At 40.8% G+C, this 21356-nt stretch overlaps 2 protein-coding genes across 5 annotated transcripts in view; both read right to left on the bottom strand.

Moving 5' to 3' along the window:
- abcc10 (ATP-binding cassette, sub-family C (CFTR/MRP), member 10) overlaps positions 1-2210 on the bottom strand; it is a 38580-nt gene extending 36370 nt beyond the window's left edge. For 2 of the 3 annotated variants that reach the window (XR_013490795.1, XM_033624659.2), the window contains exons 1-2: positions 2143-2210; positions 538-751 (exon numbers count right to left, since the gene is read on the bottom strand). Coding sequence is in view for 2 of the 3 variants with exons in the window: in XM_033624659.2 (XP_033480550.2) it covers positions 538-713 (176 nt within the window). In the remaining variant the exon portion in view is untranslated. Of the gene's footprint in view, positions 1-537; positions 752-1943; positions 2097-2142 lie in introns of those variants that run through there. The other variant, XM_033624660.2, reaches the window with a different exon arrangement.
- Positions 2211-7538: 5328 nt separating this feature from the next.
- On the bottom strand, positions 7539-19833 carry sp2 (sp2 transcription factor). Of its 2 annotated transcripts, none has more exons than XM_033624491.2 (8): positions 19782-19833; positions 15053-15129; positions 12957-13712; positions 12004-12222; positions 11553-11847; positions 9682-9859; positions 8937-9130; positions 7539-8516 (listed from the first exon to the last, which is right to left on the bottom strand). In XM_033624491.2, the coding sequence occupies exons 1-8, from the start codon at positions 19786-19788 to the stop codon at positions 8416-8418; spliced, it is 1827 nt and encodes a 608-aa protein (XP_033480382.2). In that variant the 5' UTR covers positions 19789-19833; the 3' UTR covers positions 7539-8415. The 2 variants fall into 2 exon arrangements, with proteins under 2 accessions (XP_033480382.2, XP_033480384.2); XM_033624493.2 differs by having other exon boundaries at positions 19689-19797.
- Between the last annotated feature and the right edge of the window lie 1523 nt (positions 19834-21356).

Raw genomic sequence — 21356 nt, forward strand, 5'->3', positions numbered from 1 at the left:
GGCCCATGGACTGATCTTAATCGGCCTGCAGCTTGTCTTTTAAAATATACTACATGTGGCCTGTCACACAATACTGGTCAATTAAGCAAGATCACTTTGCATTGTCTCCATTCACCTCATGATGACAGGACAATCATACAGTTTGCACTCATGCACCAAGTAGGAACTGAGCCGGCGGAGCTAATGTGTCTTCACATCACAGACTGCACCTGCAGGAGTTTTTCACTGAAAGATTAAACAGTTGCTTTTGTCTCATTTGTATGTGATTTTTTTTCATAAGCCACACCCATACTTAAAGAAGTAGCTGCCCCCCAGGTATTTCCACATTATCTAGTATGGACCCCATTAAAAAAGTTTGGACACTCCTGTTGTGGATGCCCATGGGACACCCAAAAAATATCTTAAAATCTTTACTGATGTTAATAAACTCCACGTGTGGATGGTGTTACACTCTATGAAATAACTGTATTCTTTCTAATGCATGAATAAACAGTGTTAAGTACAGAGTTAAGTTTTGTTGACAGGTATCCGACTGACCTTGTCATGCCAAGGTAGCAGGCACTGAAAATGGCCATCCCTGCATGAGGCAAGGCTCCAAGGACGAGCTGGTTAAAACAGGGGCTGATGTGTCCATTCTGCCACACGGGGAACGGATTCTGCTTGTCTGTATGACAGAGGCCTGCGACCAGCTCTGCTGGCCCAAAGACCCTCATCCCTCCTCCTGTTAGACTGTCAACATTCTAGAAAATGTCTGAAGAGAAGAAAACAATATGAGTTACTGACTGCAAGTGACAAAGAGAAATGAGTAAAACAGCGAGATCTCTGAGAGGTGTCTGCCTTAAAGCCCAAGATGTGAGCTACAGTGCATAGAAAAGGGTTGCATACTGAAGCACCATGTACAAGTCTCAGGTTTAGGGCTGAGTATTAAATAACAATACTTTTAGACTATCGGCCAAAATATGTCCTCTATGATCGTAAAAAAGTCTGATCAAATTCATGTCCCCTTTGGGTATGTTGGCATTGGCATTAAGAAGACACCCTGCCCTGTTCAGTATTTATCGCCTTAAGGTGCTTGAAAACACTACTTGTTATACTATATACTTTAACTGACAATATAATAGGGAATAAATTCCAATGGTAGGAAGTAACAAGTACATTTATTCAAGTACAAAGTGCTTTACTTAAGTATTTCCATTTTATGTTACTTCATACTTCTACTTCACGTTTCAGAGGCAAATATTTTACTTTTTATTACACTACATTTATTTGATAACTTTAGGTGCTAGCTACTGTGCAGATCCAGATTAATAACACAAAATATAACATACAAAAAAAAATATGATAAAATTAAGACTTACTTAGAGTACTTTTAATTTTTGTACTTTAAGTATGTTTTGATGCTAATATTTCTGCACTTTTACTAAAGTAATTTGTAACAGAGTATTTTGACACTGTAATATTGTTAATTTCGATCTGAATACTTCTTCCACCACTGACCAATTAGCTTTGGTTGACCATTTCTTTTTTAATAACATCTCTTAAGCACTCTTGCTTCCTATGCAGTGGATAAACAGCATGTGTCTGATGAGGAAATGTCATGTTGTGATTTTTCTTCTTTGGACTTTGGCCAGAGTGTGTTACATCTGTTTACACATTTAAATAGATTTTTCCCAAATGGTCTGTTTGTCTGAGACCGTTTCTTTCCCTGTACAGTAGTCAGGAGAGTTCAGCTAACTAAAATGGATGGCCTGCACACACAACACACCATCAACATTTAACACTTTCCAAGAAGAAGACAGGTTTACAAACTAAGACAACAAATCAAACACACTTCACTTAATATTTGTTGATAATTTTCAATCAAATGTGTGTTTTGGCACTGATCCTAAACCAACCACGGAGCAGAAAAACTTGCTAAACAGGCGCAGAGATCTGGGTGTTACCTGACTGAAAGTAACCAGCTGGATCTACTGATGTAAACAAATGAGGCTAGCTAACTAGCTTAGCTCACACAGCATCACGCGGTTTTAACGGCGCTGTCGCGTTTACACAAATATTACATAACTAAAACACTAACGACGTAAAACGGTGTTGGATATAACTGAATAACACCATTAATGCAATATAACTAAGATAAGCAACCTTCAATACTGCCGGCTTCCATCAAGCTATCGGGAAATGCTTCTGTCGATTTCTGATGACGTAGCAAAAGCTTTTCACAATAAATGTCCCATGCGGAAATATTTTCATGAGCAAAATCGAAGCAGCGAAATAATTCGGATATTTAACTTGAGTAAATGTGACAGTACCACAGAGTGAAAATAATCCGATACAAGAAAAAAATTGAGTAAAATAAAAGTACAGAATAAAGTACTCATTATGCAGAATGGCCCATTTCAGTGCTGTAGGCTATTAGGGACTGTTCGTTACTTGTGAGGCGGGAGGGAGTGGTGAAAAGAGGGGGAGGGACTTCTGGATTTTTTTTATTTTGACTTAGGAGAGACATTCAACTTTAAATAGCTGTATTTTGGACACATTGTGTGCGACAAAGGCGCTGATCACACAGAAAGTGTTTAGCAGGTTTGCTTGTTGTTGGGGTATTTTAATTGCATGCCATTAGTAACAAAGTCGTGCTGTGCCTTTTTAAAGATGTAAGGCAACCACCCCACCTTGCCTTACCCTAACCTTTCCATGTAATCAATCTGCCGTTTTTTTTTTTTTTTTTTACGTATTTGTTTATATAATATTTTTTATTCAACCCTTTATTTAACCAGGAAGTCCCATTGAGATTGAAAACCTCTTTTACAAGAGAGACCTGGCTGAGGTAGCAGCCAATCAAAACACATTTAAAATGCAAGGAATATAACACATAATACAAAAATCCAAAATATAACAACAATTATTCAAACATGGCGGCCTCTCAAGGAAACCAGCACGTCTCTTTCACCACATTCTTTATGATGACCTTAATTTCAGTTTTATTTATTTTGCAGTAATCAGTATCTAGTTACTAAAATGTTGAAGCAGAGGCATGGGTGCAGATCCCAGGGGGGATGGGGGGGACATGTCCCCCCCAAATTCTGAAAAACACAAATTGTCCCCCCCAATTCTAAATAGCCTAAATGATTGAAATTGAACAAATGTATACAGTAGTCCTATATACTGGGAGAAAGGGAAGATGATGAGGAGAAATGGGAATCCGTGAGAGGCGAGAGATGAGAACATGAGTGGACATAACATGCCTGAGACTCTGAAACTAGAAGTAGCATTAACTAACAGCGAAGCAGTGAAAAGGAGGGTGATGGCTGGTTCCATGTACTACTGGCTGTTTAAGAGAAATAAACAGTAAAGGTAAGCATATGATTCTCTTTGTAGTGCTTTTTGAATGACTTGGTGATGGTGATGAGCCTCTATGAAATTGTGAAATATGCTGGCAATTTCAAGCGCTCTGTGGGCATGATTTGCACACGTGCAATTAAAAAAAATCACAACTGATTGTGTGTCCCCCAAACTTGTCATCAGATCTGCACCCATGGGCAGAGGGTACTGTCTGTAGCTCCGGTTGAGGGTGAGAGGCTGTCAGCAGATAAACAGAGATCTGTGTGGGTACATGAGACCCTAATAAAGAGGCTGGATCATGGGGAGTACCACCAGTTGGTCCAGGAGCTTCTCCTCCATGATGGCTGTATAAGTACTGCACTTATCTGCTTCCACGCCTGCTGTTATCCATTGAGATTGTGGTACCTGCAGTTTGTAGACTCATATAGCTCTGGGTATCAAGCAACCACTACCACCAGTTTCTCCTCCATTGTTTAGCAACTGTAAACTTGTTGTTGTGACCACCGCAGAAGGCCCGCCTCCCAAATCATCTGATTGGGCAAGAGGGGAAAAAAAGCGGCGATGACGTGTTTGAGTTGAAGTTGTTTCAGAAAGGAGTTCAGAGCGACATTTTGGAGGTGAAGGCCAGGGGGGGGGGGCCCTGACACTTGAGGCCCTTGCGCCTGTGCCCGATTGGCCCATTCAATAATCCATCCATGTCTGTATGATAACATTTTCTAGTTCCTTAGCTTTGTATTTCCTAATTTATTTTAATGAGTCTCCGTTAGCCTATAAAGAAGGTTGATAAACTGCATGAACTGCAGAGACAATGACAAAAAATAAATCCAGGCTTTCATTGTTCTATATCAGACAAAGTCTGACATGATTTTTGTTATTGTTTCTTTTTTTCTTTTTACATAAAAGCATAAAAAGACTAAGGACTAAATAAAGCATCTACTAAATTAAGGTGTTCTTTTTAAACCAATAATTCATCCTAAAATAGGTGCAGGAGAAAATAAAAGAAGCAGCAAAAATGGTTTGAGTTCTTTATTTAAGGGGGTGACTGTAGAAAAGGAGCAAACATTATGTTTTAGCACCTTTACACAAGTTAAAAAATGAATTGCTGGTTCTCTGGTTTCTCCATATAAACACAACAACTGGCTGCAGAACATTATATGACATATAGGCTTTGGAGGAGGAGAAGCATTTAATTAACTGAAATAGAAACATCTAAATTTGGAAAATCGCATTATATTTAATTACAGTGATTAAATTTACAAATTTTAGAACCTGGGATTTTAAATCAGTGCACATTACATTAGCATGTAACATAAGTTAAAAACACAAAAGGAATTTTACAAATGTTGTTACCTGGAATTAGACAGAAAAAGAACATCTTTAAATACTGGGTGCAGCTGTCTAAGGCATCTTTAATTCAATAGAAAAAAGATCTAGAAGTCTTATACAATGCAGGAATGAAGCTATACAATGTCACATTATATTTTATTCCTTACACACTGTACAAAGTCCATTTCCTTCAGGGCCGGCCACGCCAACCACGACTATAGGCAGCTTAACTTTTGTGTTTTAATATCCTACATTTACTGTGTCTACCAGACACACACTGTATTTACATATTCAGACATGAAATACAAACATAAATATGAGCAGGCTCTTTCTATCCGTCCCCAATGGCATCACATGTCTTCAGACACATTCTTGAAAAAATACACCAAATATTGGCCACCTACATGTAAGCTTTACGTTTATCTGTCGCCCCTGTGAAGCACTGTGAAGAAAACTGGTTCAAAGTGCTTTAAAAATAAATCTGACTTTAGCTTTTTGGTCAAAGTTGTTGTTGGATGTTTAGCAAGGCAGCACCATCCATTAAACATGTATGTCACAGTATTAGAACACGCCACAGTGAAAACCCAACACAGAGGTGAAGCCGCTACCTGCTGTCTGATGGCACCATGCTAACTTGACCAAAAAGCTTACTTTTAACAAAATGTCGGTGTTTTTATTTAAATAAAAGAAACTCCCGTACAAGTTCAGACTACACCCTTACTGATGACATGTTAGCGAAAGGTCAGTAAATCATTATATCAAAAAACGATATGAGCAACACTGTCTTCTGTAAAGCGAAAGATATTTAAGTAACTTGTGTGAATACTGTACAGTAGGCCTAACGCTGGTCATCTGTATATCAACAAAAACTTCTCAAGTGTTAATTCAGAATTAAAGCTATCACATAGCTGAAAAATAATGTACAAAGAAACTGATCAAAGGCCTGAGAAAGATTTTTTTTCTTTTCATCTCGGGACGTGATTGTCAAGTCAGGCCAAATAATTGGAAATCTGATCATATATATATATATATATATACACACATATATATTTATATATATATTCAGCAATGCATAGGCTACAAATCATCAAATTAAAATTATACCATGAGTAAAACAGAATAACAGAGTTACCCTGGAATTTAGTTACTTATTTATTAGTACACACAGTGTAAGTAGGGCTGGGTATCATACTTTTTCTGACACCTTATTCTGAGAGGTATAAACATGGTTTTCAAAAATATGCGCCATAATGAAAACTCAAAACTTTCAGGTAAAAACCTTTTTGGGTTAATAAGAGGAGAGGTTAACTTGATGTTAAAATTAAATCTCTAAACACACGCAGCCATTCAAGAACTGAACAGAATACTGTCTAAAACAAAGTTTTGATTTAAATCAGGAATTATGTGATAAAGGAACTACAGGCTAAATATTCTAATTTGGTTGACGGCTTCGATACTCAGTGCTAAGGACACAGCACTGAAAGTATCAAAGTTCGATACCCAGCCCTAGATGTAAGCATACCTGTTGTGGTATCCAAGATGGATTACCAATTATGTAGCGACCTGGTTTGGCTCTCAGAGGGAAAAGAGGGGTTTCTCATCGGGGTGATCACTAATATTTCACTGCATTAAATTCTTAGCACCTGGAGACTCGACAGACCTCTGACCTCTGACCAATCAACCTGACGCCCTTTGACAACACAGGAAAGTTCTCCAGAAAGATGAAACATTTTTGCAGTACTTCTCTAAAAAAGTAGAGAATTTTAGGTAGTATACATAAATTCTTGGGTGAAATCATCACTCTCCTTGAACATCGGGTTACTGAACAGGTTATTAATGCAGTGTGCCACAAACGTCGCATCGTCTTCATGAAACATGACTCATTGATACTGGAGATTTAACTGTCAAGCCTAAACAGAAAAAGTGAAGTTACTTAACAGAGTTTCCTCCACAGCTTCAATGAGCATTTCTGAAGAATGTCAGTCAGGTATTAACATCCTCCAATCATCTAAGATGGTACTAACACCTTCCTCCTTGCAGCTGACAAAAGGTGACATCCTGTTTCACCTTGATCCATTCACAGCCTTTGACATGATTGATCACAACACACTGTACGATCACCCAGAAAATTTAGCAGTCAAATCTGGTGTTCCACAAGGATCAATCCTGGGTCCTCTATCATTCTCCACATATATGTTTGCACTTATGCCTAATCATGATAGGAGCCCCACAATGGCCTTTCAGAATGTCCAATTTTTCTTAATGATCAAAACTGTCTCCATAATGAGCCATTAACCGGACACAAAACAATATTTGAAACCTTGCTAAGCTTTACCAAGTTGAAGTGTGACATTTGTTTCGAAGTTCGACAGTCAGTCTCTTACATCTCTTTGTTTAAACCAACTATATATCAGGCAAAACGTTTCAGTTAGTACCAATTGCTGACCTTGAAGTTTGTCCATAACTTTATGTTGTTGCATTTAGATGACTGTATGTATATTATTTTACAGCAGGAGACAAGGTCTTCACCAAGATATCACTGTAACTCAAATCTCTGCTTTTCTTTTTTTTGCTCGTTTGTTTGGAAACTGATTTTAAAATTTGAGTGGAAACTTTTAAGGCACAGTGACTTCTGGCCCCTGAACTGCTTATCAAACCCTTTTCCAAGCCTGAGCTCAGCCTGAGGTTTTTCCTCTGAGGTCTTGGCAGCAAAGTGACTGCATGTAAAACTTTGCCATCAGAGATGCCAAGTCTTGGACCACTCTGCTGGAGGAGCTCAGCCTGATTTCAGTGCCCTCAAAGCAAACGCAATAAAATGTTCTTTTAACATCCTCTATGTATTTCGGCTATAAAACTTTAAGCTTCCAGTCTCATTTCTTTTTTTTTTTCAAGTCAAGTTTTTCTGCTTCGTAAATCAAATTTTAACAGTTGTATGGAAAAATGTTATAAATAGTTTATTATCATTATCAATATTATGTATATTAGTATGCATATACACACTTAAAAAAATTGCCAATGTAAACTTTTAAAGGTTTTCAAAAGCCTTGTAAGGGGAGTTTTTATGTAATGGTCCCCAACATTTTGGGGGGCATAAAGGTTTTAAATAAACAAAAAACTCCTGCTGAAACACAAGTAGATTAAAACAAAATTACCATTCCACTGAGGTAAAATAAATTCATGTTAAATCTGTAAAACAATAGTGTTGAATTTTCTCCTTTTTGGTGCTTGAAAGCTTATTTCTGTGAGCTCCCAATGTTCCACAACAAACAAGTAAAAAACAGGCAGGATTTGGGGGAAGAAAAACAAAATAAAACAGAGAGAAACTGTGACCGGAGTCCTGTGGTGTTGATGTTGGCATCTGAATAATTCTGTGTCGCCAAAGAGAAGTTCATAAATAAGCAAGCAGAGTTAAGCATCTGCGTCTGGAGCCTCGCCATCTTGTCATCTTACGCATTCAGTCGGAGCTGGTTCTGGCCTCAGCTCAGACCAGAGAAGAAAAACAAAGAAAATCTATTATTAATAAATTTGCTGGATCAGTTTGAAGTCCACCAGGAAGGATTTCTTTGTACACCACGCTACACAGTGTCCTAGAGGAGTGAGAGGGGATATAGGGACTTTTTTTGGAGTATTTCCCACAACGGGATAAGTTACAGACACTCCCTTGGTATCGTCTCCTCTGCCCCTCCTTCCTCTGATACAGTCTTCAGTTTCAGAGAGTTTGTCTGCGTATACACTGAGTATACAGGCAGCTCACAGGTTCTTGGTGTTTATGTGAGTCTTGTAATGCTTTGTCAGGTGGTCGCTCCTCATGAAGCGTTTCTGACACTGGTTACACTCGAAGCGCTTGTCTCCTGCAGGGAAAAACAAAAAGAAAGTGACGTGATTATGTTTTTAATGGCAAATTCAGTGCAGGTAAATCTTTTCAAACAACACATTTTTTATCCAAGTTTTTACTTAGCAACATCATAACATATATATATATATATATATATATATCATGATAAACATACCATTATTTAAATAAAAATCTTACAGTATGGTGATTTCAGGCATGCTGTAAAGCCAAACTTCATATGTGCCCCACACCTGAGTCTTATCACTGATCTGATTTTATTCACTGACCCCTCTTAATATTCTCCGCCTGTCGTATGATCTTTCCCTGATGAGCTGATATCACCTTCCCTGCGTTTGTTCTTTCAGTTTCACTGTTTCAATTCATCATTTCCTGTTGGGGTTAGGCTTGTTTATGTGTGTGTCTCCAGCATACAGACCTGTGTGTGTCCTGGCGTGCCGCTGCAGCTCGTCACTGCGTGTGAAACGTTTCCCGCAGAAGACCCAGTTGCAGACGAACGGCCTCTCGCCAGTGTGCAGCCGGACGTGAGCTCTGAGCAGCGATGTTTTCCTGAATGTCTTCTCACAGCCGGGGACGTGGCAGATGTGCTTCCTCTTCCCCACCTCCCCAGGCCTGCAGAGTGTACGTGCACACACACACACACACACACACACACACACACACACACAGTGAGACACACAGATTTCAAGGGTAGAGCTGAGCATTTAAATTATCAGCTATCACCATATGATTTTGCAAAAAATAACTTTCAAATTCTTGTGTTCATGCAAAAACTTTTGGTTTTAAGTAGCTAAACGTTATTTACAAAGTACATACAATATGCACAAACAATAAGATTTGTATTACATGATTATTTTCAACTGTACTAACAGCAGATGACATGACTCCATCTGAAGGGCAAATTTCTATCAGACACTATTTACTGAAAGGAAAGGCTTTACATTCTCACACAAAGTTCTCACAAGGTCTAAAAGCAGGTAGCTTATTGAGAATTTCAGCTATGAATTGAAAATCTGTCCAATTATACTTACTTCCACTTTCCCTCACAGCCTTATAATTTTAAGTCAGTTCCTGTGTCTTAAATGAATTCTTCAATCAGCGCAATAGTCAGAAGAAACCGTGGCCAGTTATTGGCACATACGTGTCCATCTCTCAACACTCACCTCTTGTCTGCGTCTTTACAGTTGGGGCAGGTGCAGGCCATACGTCGCTTCTTTTCTCCTGGCTGCCCGGGCAGCTCCAGGGTGAGTGTCTGGTCTACCTGGATGGCCGGCTGGTTCGGCGTTGCTGCCAGCTGGAGCCCAGCGCCCTGCATCGCCTGCACCGTGAGGTGCTGCTGGCCTGACAAACACAGACAGACACACTGTAAGAGACACACAGCAAGGCTCTTGCAGAGGCTGCCAAGCTCCTCTAAAAATCTAATTAGACTACCAGCGAACCACCAAGAGTCAAAGTGGACTGAAAACCTAATTAATGATTAATGGAAACATGACCATAATAGCACATGAAAGCAAAGACTTACATGTGTTCTGAATAGAGGGAGTTATTATCTGGAGTTAATGGTTGTGCTTAAGGGGAATGTTTCCTACTTTTATTTAGATGTCCACTCACTGTTGATGGTAAATGTAGTGAGTTGAAGCAATAAATTCCTCAGTACAAGCTGTATTGACTGAGAAAGCTGAGATCGCAGCTGCAAAATTCCCGCACTCAGCGCCGTCATTTCAGCTATTTTAGCTTGGATTTCTGCCTCCGGGTAACTGGGGACATGTTCTAGATGCCTCTCACAAACAGAACTTCCTTGTTCTCTTCGAGGCTATTCAATGAAGGCTGAGACACAGCCTACGACCCGCTGTGAGCTATGGGATATGACATATGCACAGTGTAGCTGAAGCTGCAATGTTGGCGAGTTACAGCAGACGGCGCTAGAAATAAAGGGATGGTGCCTGCTCAGGTGCTCTCTTGGTGCGCTCCTTTTAGACTCCTTTGGTGCACTCGGCCTGACAGACATTTTTGGGTACATTCGAACAGATGGTGGCCAATAGACAATAGAACATATTGTTATGGCCGAAAAAATGCGGCGAAGAGACTCCGAGGCTGTGGCTGCGCAAGGGGATACAGCCTTCGGGGAACCCTCCAGAACTTGAGCTGCCAAGAGCGAACACTGACTGGTGGTGCCTTCACTTTAATTGCCCTCTGATGCAAAGAGAAACTGAATATTTCTGTGACAACGAATTTCAGCGTGGGCAGTTTTTGTAGGATGTTGATGCCAACGCCAACTCCAACCTTGGGCGCAATGCAACCTGTTACATATAGGCACTGATGGCACAGCTCAGTAAGCAGAAGAACTCAGTTTTTTTGGTCGGTATAGCATGCACTGAGAAATGTATTGTTTCAGATGACAACATTTACCACCACCACTGAAGGACATCCACATAAAAGGTGGCAATTTTTTCCTTTAAACAAGGAGGATCAAAACAAACATCACAAAGCATCTAATGTTCATGGTGGATATTTTCTGCTGATTGTACCCTCGGGCTGGATAATACCATTAACATCATCCTTTTTTAACTTTCACTGAAACCATGTTTCAAACTAATTTTAATTAAAAACTACCAAAATGGGTTGTTTGAGTTTTAGAATGACATTCTTCGTGGGCAACTTAACACTAAATATTTACTGTTATTTTTATTAAGTTTTTAGTTTTAGTTCAGTTGTTGGTTAACTTGTTATTATTCAGTTTTCTTATACACCTCTGTGTGGATCCTTGTGATGTTCTTGTTTTCTGATTTCTGTGACTTAGCTGCTGCAATTTCCAAATGTGTATCTACATTTTGGAGTTAATAGATTATATGTACATTCACTTTAGCCCACTATCAAATTGTCCTGGCCCCAGTCTCTAGTGTTCTTTACCATTTTCTAGAGAAAATAATTCTGTCTTTGACGTCTTAAAAGGAAGGAAAACATTCCTGGGCCACTCTCGTTAAAAACAACCAACAGAAAACTTGGAAACACAAATAAACCACCATCAGCTCACCCCCTGCGTTGGTGATGGTGACAGGAACTCCCTGAACTTGGACCCCATTGATGCTGATCGTCTGCACTGCCTGGGTCGCTGAGGAGAGCTGCGACGTATTCAGCTGTATCATTCCCCCCGCCGGAGCAATTTTTGCCAGAGTCCGTTCCTTCCGTCCCCCCGCCGGCGTCCTCTTGGTGCCGGCCGGCGGCGAGGTGGTGGTGGTGGCGACCGAAGTGGTGGGGGTCGTTGTCGGGGAGACCGGGTCTTGGAGCTGAATGGACTGCCACTCACCCGATGCGGTTTTGAAGATGATCTGAGGGGGGGACAAAACAAATGGAAAGTTTTATTTCAGCTGGACTGCACAGTGTGACTGGAGCTTGTGCTCATTTCCTGCATTTCCTCAAGTTTCAAATCATTTATGTCACATGACAGAGTCAGAAGTCAGGGTTAAGGCTGTCTAAAAACATACCTGTGTTGGTGACGGCTCTGTTTGGGAGACCTGCAGGCTTGAGGGCACCGACTGTCTCTGTGGGACGGGCGGTAACGTGGCGGAGGCGGCCTGCACAACCTTCAAGGCCTGCTGGGGGATCTGAACCACCTGAGACTCCGGTTTGGACTGGACCAGCTGAACCTGCTGCACCATGGCTGGCTGCCCAGGACTCTGCACGATCAGTAGGTTGTTACCTGCCTGCAAATACAGAGACAGGAAGGAGAGGTGATGCTTTGAGGTTCAGGTGTGAGGCTTTCAGCTGATGCTCACATCTGGAGCAGTGTGATTCAATACAATACTGACATTAATGACACTTATTGACACAGGGTTTCCACCAGTGTACTGTAAGCCAGGTGGCCCACCTGGCCTAAGGTGACCCCCTGCCCAGCCTAATCATCAGGGTATCTTTAAAAAATGTATTTTTAAGATATTTTTTAAACTTAAGTAACCCAGAGAGTAAATAAACACTCCGCTAACGTTACAATGAATGTCGGCCAGCAAACTTTGCGTTTTTGTTCTAATAATAAATAATGAATATAATGTCAGAGTTCTACTTATTCGCTTTCTTTCCACTAAATCTCACAGACATGGTGAGTTAAAACTAAGCTGATTAGCTCCATCAGTATTAAATTGTTGGCGGAATTCATGTTCTTTCGCTCATGAGTTAACCAGAAGTTTTGAATATTTTATCACAGATATTGTATGTGTTACCAAGTCTAGTCTGAACCTTGTGTTTGCACAACCATACAAGTGACCTGCTGTATCTTGTCCAGAAACCTTCAGCTGTCACTACAGACACTACGGACCTCACAGAGTTCAATGCAAACATGTAAAGACCGTTAAAACATCACAGTGGAATATGTATATGCAATATATATATATATCAAAAGGAATCCATTCTGTTGCTTTTAGAGCTTTTCTGCCAGATGTACCTGAATGATGTTGTCGCCAGCTTCTATCAGGATGGTCTCCATCTGCTCTGGGGGTGGGGAGGCAGCCTGTGCAGGTGGAGGAGGCGGAGGCTGAGCAGCAAGAACCACTTTCTTCTTTCTCCCTCGTCGACCCTTCCCTGGAGTGGGAGGTGCAGCTGCCGTCTCTGTGACGAACTGAGTCCCGCCCACCTCTCCGGTCGCCACATTGAGCGGCAGCGTGAGTCCACTGGGCAGCTGCACCATGTTTGCAGCAGAGTTGTTTGGCTTGCGCAACTTGGGAGAGGGCTTGATGGCTACGGTTTTTTGCGGCGTGACTGGAGTGGTGGCGGCCGCGGGAGCCGGTACAGCCATAGGAGTGGTGATGATGGCTTGGTTGGTGCCTGGTATGAGCTGGATCTGACCTCCCTGTGGCATCACCTGGATAGTCTGGGCCCCCTGGATCTGCGGCACCATCTGGTACTGGATGTTGGCGGGGGCCGAGGTGTTGGTGCGAGCCGGGCTCTGCTGGATAGTGAGCACAATGGGGCTGCCAGGGGCCGTGGAGCCCAGGCCGGCAGGCAGCTGGATCACATTGCCCTTGGCTGACAAGAAACCCAGGTTTTTGGGCGGAGCAGGGGCGATTGGAGCCGGCTTTATGGGGAGGAGCCTGCGAGGCTGCGGCTGTGCTGGAGGAGAGGTGACAGGAGCCTGAGCAGCAGGAGGACCGATTTTACTACAGGTGGCAGCCAAGAGGGCCAGAGGAGAGGGCTGGGCGTCCTGCAGGGACACAAACACAACAAATAAGATACAACAAACAAAGTCTGCATTAAAAACAGCCAGAGCAGAAACCTGTTTAGCAGTAACAGAGAGATATAGTGAGATAAGACACTAAAATAAACAACTGAAGATGTTGTTCCACCTGCAAAACGTTTAAGCCTCTGGGGTCCATTTATCAGTACTGAAAAAAAAATCTTTATATATACTGTGCTAGGGCTGCAGGATTATGGCCAAAATGATAATCACAATTATCTTTTGAGCTATGTTGTTGATGCTGTTCCACATTCCTGCTAATGCATTTATCAAAATAAGACTCAATAAGGTTCTTCGTCGCCTAATATCAGTACATCTACTATGGATACACTGCTGTATTTTCTTTCGTTTATTTATTTTTGCAGTGGCCCCGAAACTGGGATGCACTGCAGCGTCACTGTCGTGGATGTCCTAGCTGACACTGGCCGAGAGATTCAAAGGTGACATTGCGAAGTTATTCTTCTTGGCCTTCATGCATTCATCGTACTGCAGATTGTGGTGTTTGTCGAGTGGGTTAACAAGTTAGTTGTGTTACTTCGCAGCTCAGACACAAGTTTCGTGCACTCTTTGCATATCATTTGTTCTCTCCTAAATCTGAAATGCTTCAAAACAACAGATGATGATGGCTAAAGAACTAGTGATTTTCATTTTGCCCGTATGAAGCCGCAACACTCAGGAAAGTTTCTCACATGCTGCCGCTGCAGGGTGCAAACATAAGCTGGCTGTTAGTTTAGGAAGCACTTGATCTGATATGCAGCAGGGTTTTCTGTCAGGGGAGCATGCATTTTAGATGTCAAAATCGTAGTACATCATGTTCACTCGACTGTGGGAAGCCAAAATTTTGATCGTGATTGATATTCGATTACTTGTGCAGCCCTTAATGTACCTCTTGCATCATCTCAAGGTCAAGGTAAACTTTATTATGCTCAAGGGGCAACTCATTGCACAGCCAGAAGTAAAATAAATACAAGCAGCAATGTACAATAACTCACAACACGTCCAGATTAAAACAAAGACTCACATTATGTTACTGCTAAGGGATACAACAGTAGCAGGGACAAATTTTTAGCTCTATTTGTCTGCATCTGTGTATCTACGACCAGATGGGAGCAACTTGTTTAAAAAAGAAGTTCATTCATTTAAAATGGGAAAATCATTTCTTTAACACAATCCTTGCACAAAAATGTACCTCCAGTGTGCAGCGTCATGAATGTATCATGGGTTAACAGAGATACTGACGTCAGGAGAGTGCAACAGTGCAACCAGAGTGCAGACAGTCAGAGACATGACATCTGGCTGTTACTCACTTGTGTGGAAGCAGTGGAGGGCTGAAGGTATTCACTGGGACTGACAGCAACAGTGGTGGCCATACTGTCCTGTTGTTCTGGAAAACACACAGACACACCAGAGTCAGATTCAGGCTGCCTGCAGCATCTATTTTCAGTGGATAGGCTGTTCAAGGACATCACAGGACACAGATCTAAGAAAGACAGGCTCGGCAATGTCTCGCTGCAATCACCATATGAACATTAAACATCAGCAGTTACGCAAAGCAGGCTGTTAGTTATGTTAATTGTGCATATATTGAGGAGTATAACTCACATCTCTTAAAGCAATAATGTTTAAGCCCTATTTAGAAGTCACAAATACATTTGCTGCTAACCATTTTCAAAAGCTTAGCATATTTTTTTGTGTATTTAAATGCATTTTCCCAGTCTGCAAATATTTATTACACTTCAAGAGGAAAATCAACTTACAGACACTTGAGAGTTTCTTAAAATAGGTGTGTTACAGTACAGCAGTTTTCTTTCTTTCTTTTAAGCTTATATTATTTTGGCAACTCAATGCACTTTTTTTTTTTAATTTGCAGTTTCAACTGCAAAAATAGAAGGTACCTGACTATCACTGGGTGGAAAATCTATCACAAATACCTCTCTAGTTTTTGCAAGTTAATTATCATATCATAGCCAACAGCTGTCTGGAAGGTAGGAAAAATAACTCACAATCTATCAAAGCATGCTTTGGACACTAGTCAACAGTAACACAAAGCAGTGGATGAGGCTAAGACTGGTATAAATAAAAGTATGCTCCTTTAAAACAGCATTTCTATCAAAGTATTTTAAATATAATACACCTACAGCTCCCTTTGATTACATTAAGTGCTACTGTGTATGCCAGCTTTAATTATTTTTGTTATTTTTATGTGATTTGTTTTATTAATATTCTGACAATCTTGATAATGACTGTGTTGTTTTTAAATTAAAGACATGCAGCATTTGTATGTTCTACAAAAAGTCACATAAAGTAACTGACATCCTTTTCATAAAACACCAATACGCTGGTTTTCATTGAGTCAGCTGACTAGCCATGACAGCTGCTATGTTTTAAAAGTATAAATTCTCTGACCAACAAATATTAAGCTACTGGCAACAATTCAGATGCTTTCCAAGCAAAGAAATGCACCACTGGACTGCAGTCAAAAACACTGTGTGAGGAAAAGACCGAATTTATTGAGCATGTTATATTTCTGTTAGGACAGTCAGCATAAGTACATTTAGGGCAGGCTGCCCGACAGTTTAAGAGCAGGGTAAATCTTGAGTAGCAGGCAATGCTGCCTAATGGCCAAAATAGGTTGAGGCTGTTACTGTCAAACTGCTCTGCTCTGAGTGAAGTGGTACACTTAGGATTTACACTGAGTGTCCTATTCCACTGGTCATTACTGCCTCAACTGCAATACAGCCTGTACACAAAACACAAGCATGGAGTTTTAAACAACATATACCCTGAAATACATTAAAGTGCAAAAGACAAATTCAAATGGAGGCAGTCTGAGTCTTCTATAGCCTCCCTAAAGTGTTTTCATTTGTGGTTTTTATGCAGCAGTGGTGTTTTGGGGGGCGGATATTCAGGTTTAACTCAACATCTGTCATCATTCATGGACGTGTAAGACAAACTGAAATATTAATATTTGCAGTATTTGAGTACATTAGAGTTGAGCTCAAGGCACGTCAGCTGGCAAACACTTGAAATCAAACAGCAGGTGACACGTAACCACATGACAGCCACAGAGTGCTGCTGTGGCGACCAGCAACACAAGTGAAAAGTGCACAGGCTGCTAGGAGAGGACTGATTCATCACTGATCTGCTCTGACTGCAAGAGATGCTGATTTCATGGCTGCACTGATGAGCAATAAAGTAGTGCAGTTTGTGCCTCTGAAGCAGAGTACTGCCTCTACATTTGAGTCGCAGAGCTCAGCAGATGTTGCTTTTTTTTAGATAAATACCTTGCAATTTAGAAAAGAAAAAGAAAACACAACATAAACTAGCACCATTTTCAGCTGTTCTAACAGTATTTTTTGAATCCTCACAGACTCTTCTGACAATCTGAATGAAATCAATATTGTTTGCAGGATAAAAAATATAAAGATTAAGTTGGACATAACATGTCTCCTTGCTCAGTTTGCAAACCACAAGAAAAATGTGGACATTATTTGTATGAACACATAAAGCAACATCAATACAGATATATATAACTGGTAATGCAACACTGACAGTTTTTGGTTGTGCAAACTGCACCAGGACATGTCACTTCCAGCAACCATGTTTGTTTGGATTAGGAAATTGGTGGGAAAGAGTTTAAAAATAGTCTTTTTTTATCCTGCACATGGAAGAATTTTCCATCTTTGACTGGCTGTGGAAGATTGCCATGTATTTCTTCTTTGGAAAAACATACGCTCAACTCTGTGACTCCAATGTAATAGTCCTATGTAACTAATACAAGAAAGGCCAAAAACTGGGGCTTCATTACAACTGCAGTCAATAATTCACAAAACAAAAGCTGCTTGTTATGAGGGAAGTGTCAAAAATACAAAACACTCTTATCCACAATATGAGCCGCCCAATTCTGCCACCTCATCTGTCAACATCGAACTTTACCCTGACAGAAAGTAAACTCTGTGTTGTGACTTCTGATCAGCAGACGAAACAGGAACTGTTTCCTCCGTTGAGCTGCGTGCCTCAGTGGGTGAAAGTACTATAAATGCATTTGTGGAACACAGTGCCAAAACTACACAGTCAAACCAAAAAACTTTCACACGGGGATAACACAGCCTGCTGAGCCACTAATCTCTCTTGGCAAAGATACATTTTTGGCAGTGGTGGAAGAAGTATTCAGATCCTTTACCTAAAAATTATGAATACCACACTGTGAAAATACACCACTAAAAGCACAAGTCCTGCATTCAAAACCTTAAAATTATTATCAGCAAAAAATTACTTAAAATATGAAAAGAAAACGTATCCGATATACAGTAAGAAGTGCCCTGTTAGTGTTTTACTATTATACATGGTGTGTTTGGATTAATATTACCATTTAATCTATATGTATGCTGTGTCTTACTGCTGTGCTAATTTCAACTGTTGGTTAGTTTAATGAAAAGCAATGCATCATATTCTGTAAGATCATCATATGTTTTAAGCATCGCCCTCATGTGAGAACCACACAGCTCTACAAAGTCATCTTTACATGGTGTCAGAAAAACAGCCCTGATTTCAGCTTTGTGACAATGCATTTTCCAGCTGATCCAAGAGGGTTTTTAAAGAGTTTATTTATCTGAATAAGTAGGAGAATTTCCTCAACACATAAAGGCACACTTCATCCTTCAGTTTATCAAATCACCCGACAGGAGAGGATGAAAAAACATGCAATCTGAAAAGTAACTAAAGCTGTCAGATAAATGTAGTGTACAATATCTACCTCTGAGATGTAGAATAACAAAACAATGAAGCTGCATTGAGTTAAGTACTTCAAATGTGTACATAAGCACTGTACTTGTGTAAATGTACTCACAATACCAACATAGACAGGTGATTTAAAGAGCTGCTGCAGTAACTAAGCAGAGAGCTCCACAACAATGAACACTGCTTTATACAATCGGACAACCACCACCAGTTATGCAAGTGTGTCTTTCAGCCTTGCCAGTATTAATCACATACAGTGGTGAAATGTAACTGAGGACATTTACCCAAGTACTGTACTTAAGTACAACTTTCAGGCACTTGTACTTTACTTGAGTATTTCCACTTGATGCTACTTCTACAACACTACATCTCAGAGGGATACTTTTGCATGCACTACATTTATTAAGTATGCAGATTCAGATTATTTATACAAAATAGAAAGTAACTAATAAATTACTATGGATTGGGCTACCCAGCTGTATTTAGAGTGGTTGAAATGAGCTCCATCTTCAACAGTTGCAACATTACTGCATCACTAATAACGATACAGTGAAATAATATGTATTATTCTGAAATAAGCCATTCTGCACAATGAGTGATTTTACTTTTGACAGCATAAGCATATGTTAATGCTAATACTTTTGTACTTTTACTTATGTAAGATTTTTAATGCAGGACTCTTACTTGTAATAGAGTATTTATACATTGTGATATTACTACTTTTACTTTAGCAAAAGATCTGAATACCTCTTCCCCCTCTACCAGTAATGCACACAGTACAATGCACAAAAACAGTGCGGCCTCAAAACAGCGCCGCCATCAAACACATACTGTGGGTTGGCTGTGGACAACCAGCTAACGGTAGCTAGCTAGCTAGCTAGCTAACAGGCAATACTGAGTACTGGGGTAGCTAGCCTAAGCTGATTTGGTCCGAGTGTAGCTTAGTTTCTACTTATAAACGACCCAAGACGGGGCCGCTGCTGGCACCATCTCTGTACTGTATGGTGGAATAGATGGGGAGGGGAGAAACAAGTAAAGGATCGTAGCGTACACTAGCATATTTGGCTAGCTAACGCGTAGCTAGCAAGTCAAACTCTCTTTGATAACGTTACAGAAAAAGGCAGCCCTTTTTCCGGAAGTGCATTGCTTATTTCGGGTTCACACAACTGCCCGAGCTCCCCCTAAAAACACACTCATTCGTACCACATAATGTCCAGTGCTTTTCTGTCCAATGCAAATATAATGTTTTACGAAGTAGAATGTAATATAAACACCAATGTTTTAATTCCTACCCACCGCTCATGACGACATTCGCTCTCCGTGAGCCTTGAAGACCGAAGCCCCTTGGAGGAATCCGCCCGCGCTGCTGCACCAATCCACGGACAATGGAGCGATGAGCGACGACAGCACCAGCCAATCAGCTTGAGCTGTCTGTGTGATTGACGTTGGACTTAGCCAATCGTAGTGCGATATCTTCATACATCGTTCGATGGATGACGGTTCGACCAATGGGATGTCGAGATTGTGCCTGGCGGAGGCGTTTCCAAACGTAAAGCCTAGGTGAGGTGAGGGCCCTATTACAGCGTGGATACAGTTTCACTGACGTCCCCAACGACCAATGTGATTATTGAAGGGCAGGTCGATGAAAACAAGAGTGACAACCGCGTTGATCAATGAGCTCTGAGTCGCTGCTGTGTGACCTGTTTAAACTGTCTCATGTTTTATTATGAGGAGCAGCCCGTTATGTGGGATAACAGACCGCAGTAAGCCCAGTGTAAACGGATTATAAGTTTATTTTAAAGCCCTGCGACGCCGCAATGCAATATTTCTTGGCCTGTCTTTAACTACACACACACTGACTTGTGTGTAGTTAAAGATGCACTCACCTGGTTGTTTTTATAAGGCATCATTTCATAGGAGTGACACCTGACTCCAGTGGTGCAGGAAGTAATCAGATCCTTTATTTCAATAAAAGCACTAATACCACCACACTGTAAAAAATACTCTGTTACCAGTAAAAGCCCTGCATTGAAACTGTTGCTGAAGTAAAAGTATGTAAGTATAATGAGGAAAATGTACTTAAAGTATCAGAAGCAGTTGCAGTTGAATGCCTCCTCGAACCTGTCACCTACAGTTTACATCCATGTCTGAAAACATGGATGCTCTAACACCTTCAACCCAGCAGCACAGACGATCTGTACAATCACCAAACTGACCAAATGTCTACCCTTCTGTTCCTGAGTAATGGCGTTGAATAATGGCCAGTCAAGTGTTTTGCAGAACATTATGATGTCACAGTGAAGCTGACCGTTGACCTTTTGGATATTATTTGTCATCACTTTATCATCTTATCCTGTTGGACATTTGTGTGGAATTTTGTCATTATTAGCTAGAGCGATCTTGAGTTATGGCCAAAAACATGTTTTGTGAGATCATGGTGATCTCGACTTTTGACATCTTTGAGTCCAAGTGGACGTTTGTGCCAAATTTGAGGAAATTACCTTGAGGTGTTCTTGAGATACTGCGTTCTTAGCTACTGCTTCTTTTCTGTTGGTTTGACTTGGGTTATTTTTGTTTCTTATCTTACTATATAATGACGAAAACTCTGTCTGTGTGTCTGTGTGTGTGTTCCACGTTTTTCTCCTCACTGACTTGGTCAATCCATGCGAAATTTGGCACAGTGGTAGAGGGTCATGGGAGGATGCCAATGAAGCAATATTACATCAATTGGCCAAAGGGGGGCGCTATAGCAACCGATTGAAATTGCAAACTTTGAATGGGCATATCTCATGCCCCGTATGTCGTAGAGACATGAAATTTTGCACAGAGATGCCTCTCCTCATGAGGAACACATTTGCCTCAAGAACCCAT

This window comes from Epinephelus lanceolatus, chromosome 3, assembly GCF_041903045.1.
Source record: "Epinephelus lanceolatus isolate andai-2023 chromosome 3, ASM4190304v1, whole genome shotgun sequence".
Classification (NCBI taxonomy): domain Eukaryota; kingdom Metazoa; phylum Chordata; class Actinopteri; order Perciformes; family Serranidae; genus Epinephelus; species Epinephelus lanceolatus.